We start from the raw sequence: 14,191 nt of genomic DNA, 5'->3' as shown, positions 1-14,191 counted from the left end.
AAACATGCTGACCACCTTCTGACCACCCTCCCCTCCCCACTGCTGCCCTCAGGTCGAGCTGTCAGATGGGACGTCGCACACCATCACGGATGCCTACGCTGGCAAGGAATACATCATCCAGGTGGCAGCCAAAGACAACGACATCGGCACGTGGAGTGACTGGAGCGTGGCTGTTCATGCCACCCCCTGGACGGAGGAGCCCAAACATCTCACCACAGAGGCCCAGATCACAGGTAAGAGCCCCTTCCCAGTACAAACAGGCTGTGCCTGCAGCCAGGATAAAAACAGGAGTCCTGGCTGAGGGACCTCCTCTCTGGCTCTGTGCAAGTTTTGTCCCCAGACAAGGATATCCCCTGAGCACCTGGGGAGCTGCAGCCCTTCACCCTACACTTTCCCTGTCAGCAGGTGCAACCATGGCCTGAGGAATGCTGACTCAGCTCACGTGGGTCCAGCATCCTTCTTGCCGGCATGCTTGGGGTGGGACGACAAAGATGGGCATTGTTTTATTATTATTATTGTTACTGTTATTCCCTTTTAGTGTTGTCCCCCTCCATCCCTCCCTCCCCTCTCCAGTCCTACCCCCTCCAGACCTCCAACCCCTCACAATGGCTCGGAGTGATGCCAATTCAAAATAAAAGCCACAAAGTTAACAAGTCTCTGTTTCTAGGAAAGAGCTGGGACTGTGTCCAAATGGGTGTTATCAGCCCTCCATTTCCCAGAAGGGATGGAGCAGACCCTGCACTGGTTCCCCTGACTCCCGTGCAGAGACACCCCCACTTTTAGAAACAGCACCCAGTAGAGCACCTGGAAGTTCAGGCAGCAGCACAGATTTGCAGTCCCCCATTCCCAGGGGGATGAACTCCCTCGAGGAGTGCAGGCACAGCTTGCAGCAGTGCTGGTGTTGGGGATTTGGTTTTGCTTTTATATCTGCCTGCATTGTGCTAAATGTAAATACCACTTCCAATGGCACCTGCCTGCTCCCTGTGCAGGCACACGTGTGTCCCTCACACACATGCCCTTTGCACACATGTCCCTGTGCATGCAGTTTGGTGCAGCCCTGCAGGGCTGGTGTGGGACACTCCAACACCAGGGCTGAGTCTCACTGTGACACCTCAGTGGAGTCTGAAAGATGTCAAGACAGACCCTTTTGCCCCTCAGCAATCAGCCCGATTTTCTGGCCAGGGGTACTCTGGTATTCTGGATGTGGCCAAAGATGCCCCAGTCTGACTGCCCATACAGGTCCTCTCTGCAATCCTGCAGCTCTGTGCAGGGACAGATAACCCATCTGGTCCAGTACAAAGGAGGACAAGCCCTGTGAGCCAGCCCAGCAGCCACAGGCATGTCTGGGATGTTCTGTGGGTGAGGGATGCTCTCTGCTGAGAGATGTGGCTCATCATGATTTCTTAGCTAAATTTCCTGTAGAGCTGGTGCTCAGAGTAGCCCGGCTGGGCAGGATGGTGATGGGGAGGGATGCCCAGCTCTGCCTGATTGCACAAGCATCTCCAAGCAGTCGGTCCACTGTCACATCAGGGAAAGTCTCATGGATCACACCATCCCTTGAATCATCCCACCCCCTCCAGCTCACTCAGCCCTAGTGTGGCATAACAGTGAGGGCAATTTGGGGATGGGACACTGCGCTATCCCCACCCACAGGAGAGCAGGGCTGCCCCTATGGGATGCATCCCAGGGCGTTCCAGCTGCCCTCGACATCCACTTTCCCTCCCTACAGAGACAACAAGCGCTAGCACCTCCTCTTTCATGGCGCCACCCACCACCAAGATCTGCGACAAGGGGGCCGTGGTGGGCAGCGGGGCCGTGGCAGTGTGTTGGACAGCTGGACTGGTCGTGGCTGCCTATAGTGTCCTCTTTATTTAGTGAGTATCTCCCAAATCAGAGGCGTAAGAGGTGGGGTGTGGGTGCAGGGGGACCCTAGGGGCTCTAGTGCGGTTGGGAAGGCGATGCTCCAGCCAGGCTGTGGCGGGCATTGAGAACAAGTAATTTGGGTTTTTCTTGCAGTTTTTTGTAAATGCACCAAGTCTGATTGCTTTTCCAAATGGATGTTCTGGTGGAGATCTCAAAAATGGCTTTTCAAACAAAGCTGGCAAAGGGGTCAGTCTTTGATGTCTCATTCTCAGCAGCCCTTCTCCCCCTCAGCTGCTGATTTTTCAAGAGGCAAAGGAACCACGTGAAAATCTAAGGCCTTTGCGTAGTGATGGAAGAAAAATTGTCTGAGCTCAGAGGTTAGAGTGGAGCTGGCAGCCTGGAGAGCCACAAAATTTCCTATTCCTCTACAGATCAGGCCTGCTGTATCATGGGTGTCCCACTCAAAAATCTTTTCATTGTACCCAAGCTGCCCAAAAACTGGGGGATGGATCTTGGTGCAGCCACCCGTGTCACCTTTGGGAGAGAAAGAACATGCCACCCATCCTTTGATGCCCCAGGAGGTGTCCAAGGAAAAGCCCCCAGTGGGAATGAGGTCCTTTGCTCCCCTCTGACTCACTATGTCACCTCACGTGTGACATTAGTGGTGGCATCAGAAGGGGCAGTGGCCTGCAGCTGGGGAAGGATGGGGAGGGTCCAGTCCTGGGAGGAGGAGGTGGAAGGGATGTGTCTGGGCACCTGAGTTCTGGGAAGGGCTGAATTTCCCCCGTGGAAAAAGATCAAATTCTCCTTGGTGTGTCCCATCGGTGAGGAGAGGGACCATGACCCTTCTCCTCCCACCTTGCAGATCTCCATCTGTCCATCCATCGCAGCCCAGTGCAGATGCTTCCCCATCGTCCACCACCGCCACCGCCCCCCGCCCCGCTGCCCCACTCCCGGGATGAGTCTCTTATCTCTTCGATTTTGCACACATTGAGGACGTATCACGCTTCTCGCCATCGCTTCGGAGGAGGACAGAGCCGCTGCCGTCCCCTGGGGAGCCGCAAAATCCTCTCCCAGCCCGGAACAAGGAGACCTTGCAAGGAGACATCCCCGTCCCCCTTTGCCCAGCAAAGTGAAGCGAGCCTGGGCCCCGTGCCGCAGCTGAGGGCCCCACTCATACAGCTAACCCCCCCACGCCAAAGACGTGCCTGCTGCCCCCCGCAGCGGTGCACCGAGAAAAGGGGATATGAAAATGGGGGGGTGGTGAGGGGAACGATGCTCCAAGCTGTGTACCCCCTTATGGCAAAAGGGGGTCCCCCAAGGACCGGACTTGCTCCCCTGAGCTCTCGACCACATGGCGAAGCTGGAGTGGTGCACAGGTCAGGGGGTCTTGGTCCCCTCCGAGGGGATGATGGATGGGACAACTGGTGGCTTTCACAAGTGTGATGGGGAGCAGGGAGCTGGCAGGGTTTTAGTGGAAAAAAAGGAAATGAAACACCAATAAAACCCTCCTGCCCCTTGCTGAGCACCTGGAGAGCTGTCCCTCCACCTCCTTCTCCGCAGCACCCTGCAGGAGCCTTTGCCACCCCCAACCCCACCCCAACATCACCCCCAAACTTTTAACCATATTGGATACAGGGAATCACCCCCATTGATGTCTTTGTCTCATTCTCCAACAAAAGCAGAATAGCTCTGCTGTTGCCTTTAGAGCTGGAGCCCTGCAGACCTGTCCCCTGCTGTCCCCCGCTGTCCCCAGATGTCCCTGTGCCTGCTCTGGTCTCCTCCCCATCCTGCCCGAAGTCCTGTTTTGTAAAGACACCTCCTCTTGCCCCTGCCTGGACCCAAGCGCAGTATTTAATACCGTACGTCCTAGTATTCCCACTGTTGACATGCTGTATTTGAATTTTTTATAGATGTATATATATAAAAAAAGAAAAAGAATCAAAAAAAAAGTAATAGAGGGGATAAAACTAAGCTCACACAGAGACAACGCACACATGCACACACACACACAGACACACACACACACACGCACCAGGAGAGACTGTCTTCATTAAATGTTCATTTCATGATGACTGGAGGCTCTGGGTGTTATTTCCTCTCTGTCTGGAGTGGGTGTTTTTGTCTGTCTGCTTCTGTGTGTCATGCTGGCTGAGATGGGGAGGACGTGGGGACAGCAGTGATGGGGACACAGACACCCTGGAGCCTGCCCTGGGGCTTGAGACCATAGCGTCATCTTTCCAGGGGGATGGGAAACACAGAAACTGGCCTTCAGGACATCCTGAGAAGGTGCAGTGGGGATACCCACTCTGGAAACCCCCCGTGATGGAAAGGGGATGGTTGTCACCACCCTGTGTGACACCCGTATGGTGATGGGGAGGCACCACATCTCCCTGTTCATGGGCCCTTGATGATGAACCCATGTGTTCCTGAGCTCTGACTGCATCCTGACACCTCTTGGACCGGCAGGAGGATGGAGGCCTGCCTGTGCCCCACTGCAGCCTCGAGGCTGGAGGTGGCACGTAGTCACAATTAATGCACTTTCCTTGTCTGATTAATAATTGCACGTTAGGAAAATGTCACTGCCCAAGATGCTCTGAATTAAACTTCCATCAGGGCAGGGCTCACAGGGACCCAGTGTGGGGGCAATGGATGCAGTAAAGCACTTAGCTGGAGTCTGTCTTCTCCCCATGTGCCTTGCTCGTGAGCACCACCTGGAGCAGAGATGCTACCAAGCTGCAGTTCATCCTGGGGGAAAAAAGCTCAGTTTTTTAGCAAATTACCTATCCAGTGCTCCACAGAATCTCTCCAGCAGGGACATGGGTGTGTGGAAGGATGGGTGCATGCCTGCATGGTGGTGAATTGATGGATGAATGGGTGGAAGGAAGGAAGGATGGAGGTGAAGGAGGCACAGCCTTGGCTCTGCAAAGCCTGAAGGCAGTACAGAGCTGGTCACTAGATCTCACCAGGCACTTGCTGTGCTTGTAGCTGTGCTGGGACTCTCTTAGAGGAGAGCTCAGTCCGATGCAGCCCTGTCTCTGGCTCGGCCATGCTGGCGGCAGCACAGCCCCACATGCTGGCTTGGTTCACTGGTTAATGTTCCATTACCAGACAACATGCCTCCGTCATTTATTAATGTTTCATTAGTGTTAAAAACATCTGGTAATTAATTATGCACTAATTATGGATTCACAGTGCTAAAAGCTGGGGTAATCTACCATAGCAGATGGCTCTTTGGGGCAGGGGGAAGGAACAGCTCTTAGCAGAGATGAAAATGTCAGGCCCAGCCCTTGCCTGGGGGAAGCAACCCAGACAGACAGATTGCCTTCATCTCCACCCCGGATCTCCATGCCTGGTCTGGAAGCATGCTGTCTCAGGTTATTAAGGAGAGGAAACCTGTCCCTCTCAAGCTGTTTCAGGGACCAAGAAAGCAATGGTCCCACTGCCCAGGGCAGCTGTATGGAGAGCCATCTGAGAATGGTGGCTTTCACACAGAGCCCCGGGCACCCTCCAGCACCTGGAATTGGTGCACAGCTTGCTGCTGGCTCTGGGCTGAGGTTCGTCAGCCCCTCCGTGGTGCCTGGTCACATTAAGCATCAGTCCATAAAGCAAGGGGTGTCATAAAAGCCCACTTGTTAAGTGCCCCAGGAATATTACGTACAGATGTGCAGAGATGTTTCAAACTGGGGAAGGTCCCAGGAGAGTGTCCCTGCCAAGCAGAAAATCCATCCACTTAACAGTATAAATCCATACAGGAAGAAAGAGGGAATTACAGTGCTCAGAGAGACCTGTGCATCACATAACCTGAAATCCAATACATCACTCGGGCGCAACGGGTCCCTGCATCTTCCCAGAACATATGTGGCAGTAAATCCCACCTTAGGTGTTGTTTTGGGCTGTTGCTGATGCGAGAGCAGCCTTGCACGGAGCTCCCCAAGCTCTGCAGGAGGGATCAGAAGTGCAGGTGGAAAGCAGGAGCTATTTCCTGGACATGAGGCCTCGTAGGAAGCAGAGAGCCCCCTTGCTTGAGCAAGGGGAATAGGACTGAATCACTGCACCTCCTGCATCCTTCCCGGAGACGGGTGACAACAGAGACTTCATCCTCCCTGACCCAATAGTCAGAGAATCTACCTGCTCCCACACCAGCCTCCCAGGAGCCTGGAGCCCCCAGAGGATAAAAAAACAGCTTGTTTATCACAAATTAGGCTAACAGGGTGGAGTCGTGTAGCCTTTGATGGGGCAGCATGCTTTGGTGGATAAAGGAGGAGCAGTGGGCACTGTGCTGTGTGTTTCCTCTCTGGCAGAGCATTACAGTCACAGGCGAGAGCAGAAAATGAAGGCAGGCTCAGCTGTTGAAAAAGCACACTGCTAGCTGCACAGCCAGACCCAAGTGTGAGAGTTTGCTGAGCCAGGTGGAAATGCCAGGTGGGATCTGTTGAGCCAGCTGGCAGAGGAGAGCTGCTGCTTCTTTGCACAGGCATAGAAGTGGTCCTCAAGGGGCAAACATCCTCCTCCATCACAACAAAAAGGAGAAGTGGGAGGTGGAAGTGAAAGCAGCAGGATCTAGTGGAAAGGTGGTCCCCAGGATGAAAGCATGAAGAGCAGCATCTGTGAGGGGTGAGGATATAGAGTCGGCTTGACTTGGAGGAGCCCAGACTCCCCCAGTCCTCAACCAGTAATGGTGTCAAGTCCAGCAAAATACAAGAGCCCACCCCAAACCACAGGATATTATAGCCATCCTTCCAGGTTATAGCCATCCTTCCAGGTCTCTCTTTCCCAGTTGCAGGAGGGATGGCTCAGGCACCAAGGTTCCCCCTTGAGGAAAGGCTCCTCTCTGCTATCCTGTAGCTTTTAGTGATTCAGCCACCACCCCACAGAGAAGCAGGCAGAGCTTCAGCTGGGGACCCTGATGGTAGAAACAACTTTGGGTATCCCTATAATGCTGTAGGGCAGAGGTTTGTAGCAACAAGAGGTGACAGATGGCCACAGCAGACCACAGATGACAGTCCTGGACCATCTTATTCCTTGGTGCCTCCAGATAAGGACTTGATGCATCTCCAGAAGAAACCATCTGTTATTTGAAGAGCCTGCTAGCAGTGATTCTCTTCTTCCTCATGTCTGTCCTGGCTGGTTCAGCATTCGTCCTGGCACTGTGTCCCTGGTCCCCAGACACCTCCACCTGCAAACTCATGCCCTCCCTCCCCACAAGGCCAGCCCTGAAAATTCCTCAACCTCCAGATGGGCAGCTCCCACCACTGCCTTCTCAGCTCCTCATTACTGTCCCAGTGCTGCGACCTCCCTGTTCACCTCCAGTCTGCCCCGGTGCCCTGACTGCTCTGGTCAGGGTGACCCACATGGATTATCTGCATCCCAAACCTCCCTGCATGCAGACAAGCAGCTAAGCACAGCCCACCCGGCTCAGCTGCAGCAGGGAGACCAGACCACACCAGGGTCCTCTAATAAGCAATTGACTCTTTTTTCCCTCCCTTTCAAGAAAAAGCCAAGCATTAATTTGGCTTCTGCCACTCTGTTTATCTAATAGCATTGCTGATTGATTGTCTTATTTATAACTCAGATCCGGTGTCTGGGCTGCTCGCAGAGACGGGGTGATTGATGGAAAGAAGACAGCCAGGAGGGGACTTAATGGAGCCATGTGGCTGAGCAGTGGAGTAGTGGCTTAGGCATGAAATGAGTGTCTCCCACAAGTCTGGGCTCCTCTCCTTCTTTCCTGCTTAGTTCCCTGGGAAGCTGCTAAGTGCTGGGAGAGAGCAGCATGCTCCCTACCCCCCTGCCAAAACCAATCAGGGCCCGTACTCAGGTCTCCTCCAGCAGCCTGGAGGAGGACAGGCCAACAGGACACAGCCAACAGGGACTTGGACTGCTTCCCAAGAAGGCATCATAGAGTCTCTGGGAAGGCCTTCCCCTTCCATTGTGGAAGGGGTAGTTGAAAGGTGTGAGACAGCCTGTTGCCTGCCCAGCCACCAGACTGCTGTCAGGACGCCTGTCCTGTCAGCTGGAAATCAGGTCCTTGCACAAGCAGATGGTGCAGAGAGAAGCCTTTCCCATGCAAGACAAAGTGGCAGCATCCTCTAGAGGTCTCAGTTTTGTCCAAAGCTGGACTGAGATGTTTGTAAATTCTAGAGAAAGTGTCTCTGTTCCTGACACCCAGTGGGCACTAATCCCAGCAGAGTTACCAACCCATGTATGAAGCACCCCATGGAGACAATCGCTGCCATAAAGCAGCAGCAAATGGGGAAGGACATGCAGTCCAAGGAGGTGACATGCTATTATTTGGAGTCATGCTGGGGATGTGTGACAGCCTGGGTATGTCCTAAACCTCCAGCCTGCGGACTCACCTCAGAGCAGCCCACCCCACAGCTGCAGGACTGGGTCATGGTCAGGAGGTGGCTCACAACTCCCCAAGAAAGCATTTGGCTTTGATCTGAACCAGAACTAAACCCTCATCTTGTCCATAAAGATCAGTTTGGGAAGAAAAAGCCCAACATATTGGTTCAGTCAAAATATTTCATTGCTATTTAATGGTCTTTATTTCATGTCTGATTGTAACAGATAATCTAATACAAGCCTCAAGCAAAGCCAAGCACAGTTGTTTCATTATGAAGGACCCTATCAGCCAGCTTTGACGTGGCCAAACCCTGCTCCTTTCCTTTTTTGTTTTTCTTCCTTTATTTTTTTTCCACGTCTGAAATTTGAGCAAAACCAAAGCAGCTTCATGAACATTGCTGTCCCAGTGGACTGAATGAAACCAGCCTGGGGTCAGGTCTCCAGCACTGGGCATATTGGTGTTCCCATCACCAGCATTAAGTAAACACTTTTCAATGCTTTATGGTAGAGTTTTATTGCTTCCAGGAGAAACCTCCCCTTGGAAAGTCCCCCTGGACCACCAGACATGAGCAGGTTGATGCACAGACCCTTTGGCTGGGGTGTCCCCAGCCGTGGTGGTCCCTCTGTGGGTGATGCCACTTATCACCTCACCATGTGCCTGGAGCTGTGGGGAGAAGGGACCAGGACAGGGCAATCCTTGCAGGATGCTGGAAGATGGAGGGGCCCCTGAGCAGTGGGAGCGGAAACAGCCTTTGATGTGGAAGCTGTCCTTTCGCAAACACAATGAGTTGCAGAGAAGTTTTATAAACATGGCTATTGTTGCTCCATCCCTTTGGTGGGAACAGATGGTTGGAGTGCTCTGTTCAGCCCCCCTTCCCTCCCCTCACTCCCTACCCCCATTAATAAAGCCCCGGCAAGTCCAGCGCCGCTAAGGTTTTCCCAAGGGGGATCAATAAATAAATGTAATAACAACAAAGGGGCCCATGCAGACGAGATTGGGTTACAAAGAGGCCTCGGCCCCCCTCCTCCTTTCCGTGTGAGAGTCACTGCGCGCAGGCACTCTGGCCAGTTTGAGGAGAGGTTCCTCCATCCTCACTGTCCATGGGAAGCAGAGACAGGATCTTCCCACTAAAAAAGCCAGGCACCACCTGGAAGTCCCCACCCTGCAGTCAAAGATGGCAGTGTGTGACCTTCATGGTCACCTTGCAGCCTTGGCCATGGGACATGGTTGGCATATAGCTCCCAGCTCCCCACCTTTGGAAGTCACCTGAGGTAGCTCTGGGAACAGGCTCACCCACTGACCCTGGATGTGCAGCTGGCAGGTACCTTCTTCTTCCATGATTTTCTGGTTACTCCAAGACCTTTCCCAGCAGGATCCCACACAGCATAGGTGCACTTGGGAACAGATGTCAAGGTTTCACCTTGGCTCACTTTTTGCCTTGCCCTTGCCTGACAACAGACCAGGCAGTTTTCTGGCCAGTTGCAAAGCACTGGTGACTCTGACCTGCTCCTCAATCATGGGGTTCTATGCAGGGCTAGGAGCTAAGGTTTGCTAGGATTAAACCAGGGCAGAGCAATCTGCAGGCAGGTTATCCTTGTGGAAACCACCAGCATGCAGCAAACGCTGCCCATGAGGCTGCAGGGCAGGATAGCAGCTTCTCCAGGAATATCAGTAGGGTTTGAATGCTGCCACAGCATCTCACCAGACTCTGGATGTTGGAGAAGTCATGCTGAGGTGCTTCATTGAGTGGCCTCTCCTTTGGGAAAGGAGGACACCAGCTCAACAAAGTTTTCCAGGGACTCATCTACCAAGGAAAGGCCTGAGCCTGGAGTAACCCTGAGGGGAGGGACTAGAGGGGACTTCGGTGATGTGCAGGAGAGACTGAGCAGAGAGTGTGATCCAGAGAGCCAACTGTGAGCCCTGATGCCACATTCCTGTTCCAGGGAGGCTGCTAGCTGCCATTGTCCAATCTCCTCCCCAGCTGGTTCCTGACGCTCCGAGATGATGGGATGCTAGTTTTATCTGTGCAGGACTCCTGCAGCTGGGGGTCAGTGGGACGAAATGTGTCTCACACACGCACATGCACGCACCACCGCCTCCCCTCCGAGCCGCCCTGGGAATCCCCTCCTCCCCCTGACCCCTCGCTCATAAAAAAATTAAAACTCTCGATATCATCTCACATAAACGTGGATTTGAGGCCCCGTCAGTCACCAGACACGTCCCACAATCTGCACTGGCTCCAGACAGCTGGAGGGGTTTGCTGGAGGACCAGAATGACTTCATGCCGCCTCCCACGTTCCGGGGGGTTACCCAAAGTGCTTGGTGTGGGGAGGGGAGCCTGGGGCTGGGAACATGCAGCCCCATCCCCACCATGTCGCCACCATGCCATGCTCTGGACCCAACAGGATAGGTGCTAGTCTGGGGAACAGCATTAGGCGCATGTAGGAAAACACGCCCGGGGTGCGGGGCTCTCCCTGTGGGCGCGAGCGAGGCAGCTGGCCCGGGCTCCGGTGCCGGTGAGGTTTATGAGGGCTGACCCCTCGCACCGAGCGCCTGGGGCAGGATAAATCCCACTCCGCCTCGGAGTGCAGGTGCAAGGGGGCTGCCGGAGAGGGGAAGGGACTACAGATGCATGGGGGATCCGGCAAGGGGGAGCTGGGGTCGGCCTCAAGCTGTGTGCTGCTTTGGGTCTATCCCAGCGGTGGGAATGGGGCCCTGTTTGCCCCAGAGCCTCCACATTGCCCTGAGGGTGCTCTTGGCAGGGCTCCCTGCATGTAGCCTACCATGGGGATGCTCAGGGGTGTGAGAAGACCTGCACCATGCCAGTAGATATGCCGTGGGATGCCCAGAGGAGACTCATGGCATTGTGGGGGTACCCATAGCATCCCCTGTGTACCCCAAGTATTTAAGTACCTGGATCCAGAGTTTTGTGACCCACATTCACCCCTGGTTTAAGTCCTATCAAGGATCTCCTAGCCACTAGAATGAAATCCTCTAGTCTCTACTCCTCCTGGTGTCTCAGCCAGGTGGCAGGAAAGATGCTGTGCCAAATGCCTCAAGGCAGGGTTCTGGTGATGTCCCCAGCCATGTGGTTCCTCCAACACTGGGACATAGTTAAGACCTACACTGGGAAAGACACCTAGAATGGACATAGCCTCCAGTCCTACAAGCACCACCCTGAGCAGTGCGTCCTGCTGGGTCTGGGGGGTGGGGAACATCATCTGTAGGGTTGACAGGGAGTTTTGCAAAAGCAACAGGGATTTCAGCCCATAACCTACCTCCCCCTATTTCATGTAGCACTGATAAGAATCCTTGTCTCAGGAGCCAAGCAGGGGGCTGGGAACCTTTCTCTGAGTGAATTATAATCATCTTTTGGAAAAAAAAATAACACAAAGCAGGTGGCTTGGCTCGAAGGTGGATAAATGCCCGTCACAGAGCACCTGACTGAAGCCAAGTGCAAACCTGCCTCTGGACTCTTTGAAGTCAGTGCATCTTCATACTCTCCATGGTTTTGGGGCTCAAACCCTCAGTGTCGGTGCTTGGGTAATTTATAGACTCATGAGGATATCCAGAAAGCTCTTTCTGTGAACCTCCTGCATCAACCCAATCCAGCTGGCCAGGTTGTGCTTGCCTCCCATGAACAGCTTGGTAAAAACACTGTACGACATGAATCATCCCCAAAAGTAAATGCTAGCATTTGGTGTCTCAATCACAGACCCAGGCAGCCATCCCCTTGATGCATGGCTACTTTTTCCTACTTGACAGGCAGCCCATTGACTAACAAATGTGAGCACCCTTTAATTACAGCACAGTGAATCACTTAGTGCTGTTTCGTTAGATATCTTATCTATTCAAGGAGCTGGAGTACTACTTACTGAGCTCAGCAGCCAAAAGTCTCTGGATTTTCAGGCCTTTAATATTCACTCTGATCTGTTCATAAGTTATTCATGGGGAGTGGGAAATGCCTTACAAGAGAACTCTCTCCAAACTGCAAGCGCTTCTGAGGCACCTCGCAATCTGCTTGCACAGGGAAAGGAGGGGAAACTAATGAATAAATGATTGTTTACAAATTATTTACTTGTCTCCACTAATTTCCACGCTGTTTACCTGGCAGCATGCTGAAGTCAGGAACAGTTAGAGAAGACTTTATCCTGGCATATCAGTGGCTGGAAGTTGTGCAGCACAGGGGGAAGAAAGCCAGTGCAGCAGAATAGCAAGGAGCTAGCTTTGGCCGGCAAAATTGGCCATTGAGTGCAGTCTTGCTTTGTCTTCACACTCCAGAAGAAATTGTTGTGCAGGGCTGTCTTTTCTGTCCTAGCTCAGTAGGATGCGTGGATTCAAGTCCAGAACCATCAAGGCTGCTGAGGGTTGTAAAGTCTATGCAAAGGACTATTGTAAAGGACTATGCTCTGCAGAAGATGTCCAGGCATTGCTAGGAGTTCCCGTTTTGTTCCCAAGGAGCCAGGGCTTTGTGGGGAAAACCAGAAGGCAGCCCTTGTTGTGACCCATGAAGCAGAGTGAGAGCTGATGGGAAGGCTGAGCTGTTTTGGCATCAACAGTGTAGGGTCTGTAAATGTGGGAACGATGGTGCTTACAGTCCGTGGTGTGACACCCCAAAAAGAAAATGACCACTCTGCCCTGGGGCAAAATCACCCCTTCAGATCATGGCTACCTGAGGCATGCAGCAGAATAAGCCTGTCCTCTCACTTAAGGCAATTTTAGGCTTCTCAGTCCTATATCAATTTAATTTCCCACAATAAACCAGAGACAGAAAATCACAGTGAAGAAGGATAGGGAGCAGGAAAATTATGTGTGTGTAGGTGTCCCTTGGGTAAGGAAAGGACAATCTGGCTATGTCAGCAGAGCAGGCCAGGCTGGGAACTGGTCAGTCTCAGCTGACTGGGCTGATATATCTTCCAGACTTCCCCATGATTCATTACCCTCCTGTTGCTCAAGGGTTTTTGAATTCCCTTCAGCTGAGCATTCAGATATTGCATCCTTCTAGACTAGGTGCTGGAGCATCCTGGGAAATGTGGCTCTGGAAGGACGCACAGGATGCTTGCAGAGTGGAGAGGGAAATGCCTCCTGAAACTTGAAACTGGACTGCCATCAACTACTGGCAAAGCTCACGTGAGGGCTTAGGGCTTGGATAATGCAGATGCAGTGTGATGAACCCACCTTGCAGACCAGTGACCCACAGAAGGCAAAGTGGTGCTGTGTATAAGGGACTGACTATGTGCACAGAAAGGACAGGAGGAAGTCAGATTGCCCAGCCTGCTTTCACTAGCCAACATAAAAAAGAATGTTCAAGACAGGACAGACTCATGCCACCAAGACCCATAAGCAGCCTGTCCACAGCACTCACAGCTGCCTGTGCCATGACCATATCCTAGGGACAGGCAAAAATGTCCAAGCTCCCAGGCTGCAGGAGACTGAGCAAGAGTGAAGGTACACCAGGAATGAGAGGGGATTTGAGATGCTCTCACCTGCAACATGGAGAGAGAAAGCTGTCAGCAGATTGCAAGTCTCCTTTGGGACCTTGTCTCTTCTGCTCCCCTCCCTGGTCTCACTATCCCTCACTCCTTCCCATCACCTCTCACTCCTTCATGCCCCAACCTGCTTGGCACTGACCCCGGTCCCTGCAGCCTCCTAGCTCTCCACTCCCTATGAGTAGCCTGTAAATCATCCTTGTACACGCATCTCCCTTGGCCTTGGGGAGAGGGAATTTATCCCCCTGTCTCAGCTGTCATGTAGACCTCCAGCTGTCAGGAGCGATCAGCATGCTCTTAATTCATTGCAAAGGGTGCAAGGCCTCTGGTTAAGGCTCCCATGCCCACTTTCCTGACAAACCTTTGGTGCATGCCTGCACTCAGGCCATGGAAACTGTCTAGGAAAATTCTCCAGTATGACTTAATTGCTGTGATTCTTAATGAGGGCACATGAACCTGGGTGCTCTGGTCAGGAAGCAGAAAGGTAGGAGGG

At 52.9% G+C, this 14,191-nt stretch overlaps 1 protein-coding gene across 5 annotated transcripts in view; it reads left to right on the top strand.

The window, feature by feature from the left end:
• CNTFR (ciliary neurotrophic factor receptor) overlaps nt 1-3,917 on the top strand; it is a 203,419-nt gene extending 199,502 nt beyond the window's left edge. For all 5 annotated transcript variants that reach the window (XM_051804628.1, XM_051804630.1, XM_051804631.1 and 2 more), the window contains 3 exons: nt 53-233; nt 1,730-1,874; nt 2,729-3,917. In XM_051804628.1, coding sequence (XP_051660588.1) covers nt 53-233; nt 1,730-1,874; nt 2,729 — 327 coding nt within the window. In that variant the 3' untranslated portion in view covers nt 2,730-3,917. The remainder of the gene's footprint in view (nt 1-52; nt 234-1,729; nt 1,875-2,728) is intronic.
• Nucleotides 3,918-14,191: the final 10,274 nt, after the last annotated feature.

The sequence above is a fragment of the Manacus candei genome, unplaced genomic scaffold (assembly GCF_025592945.1).
Source record: "Manacus candei isolate 608988 ecotype Guabito, Panama unplaced genomic scaffold, ASM2559294v1 h1tg000061l, whole genome shotgun sequence".
In the NCBI taxonomy this organism is placed as follows: domain Eukaryota; kingdom Metazoa; phylum Chordata; class Aves; order Passeriformes; family Pipridae; genus Manacus; species Manacus candei.
Note: the sequence above shows the minus strand (reverse complement) of the source record. Positions and strands in the feature narration are given on the sequence as shown.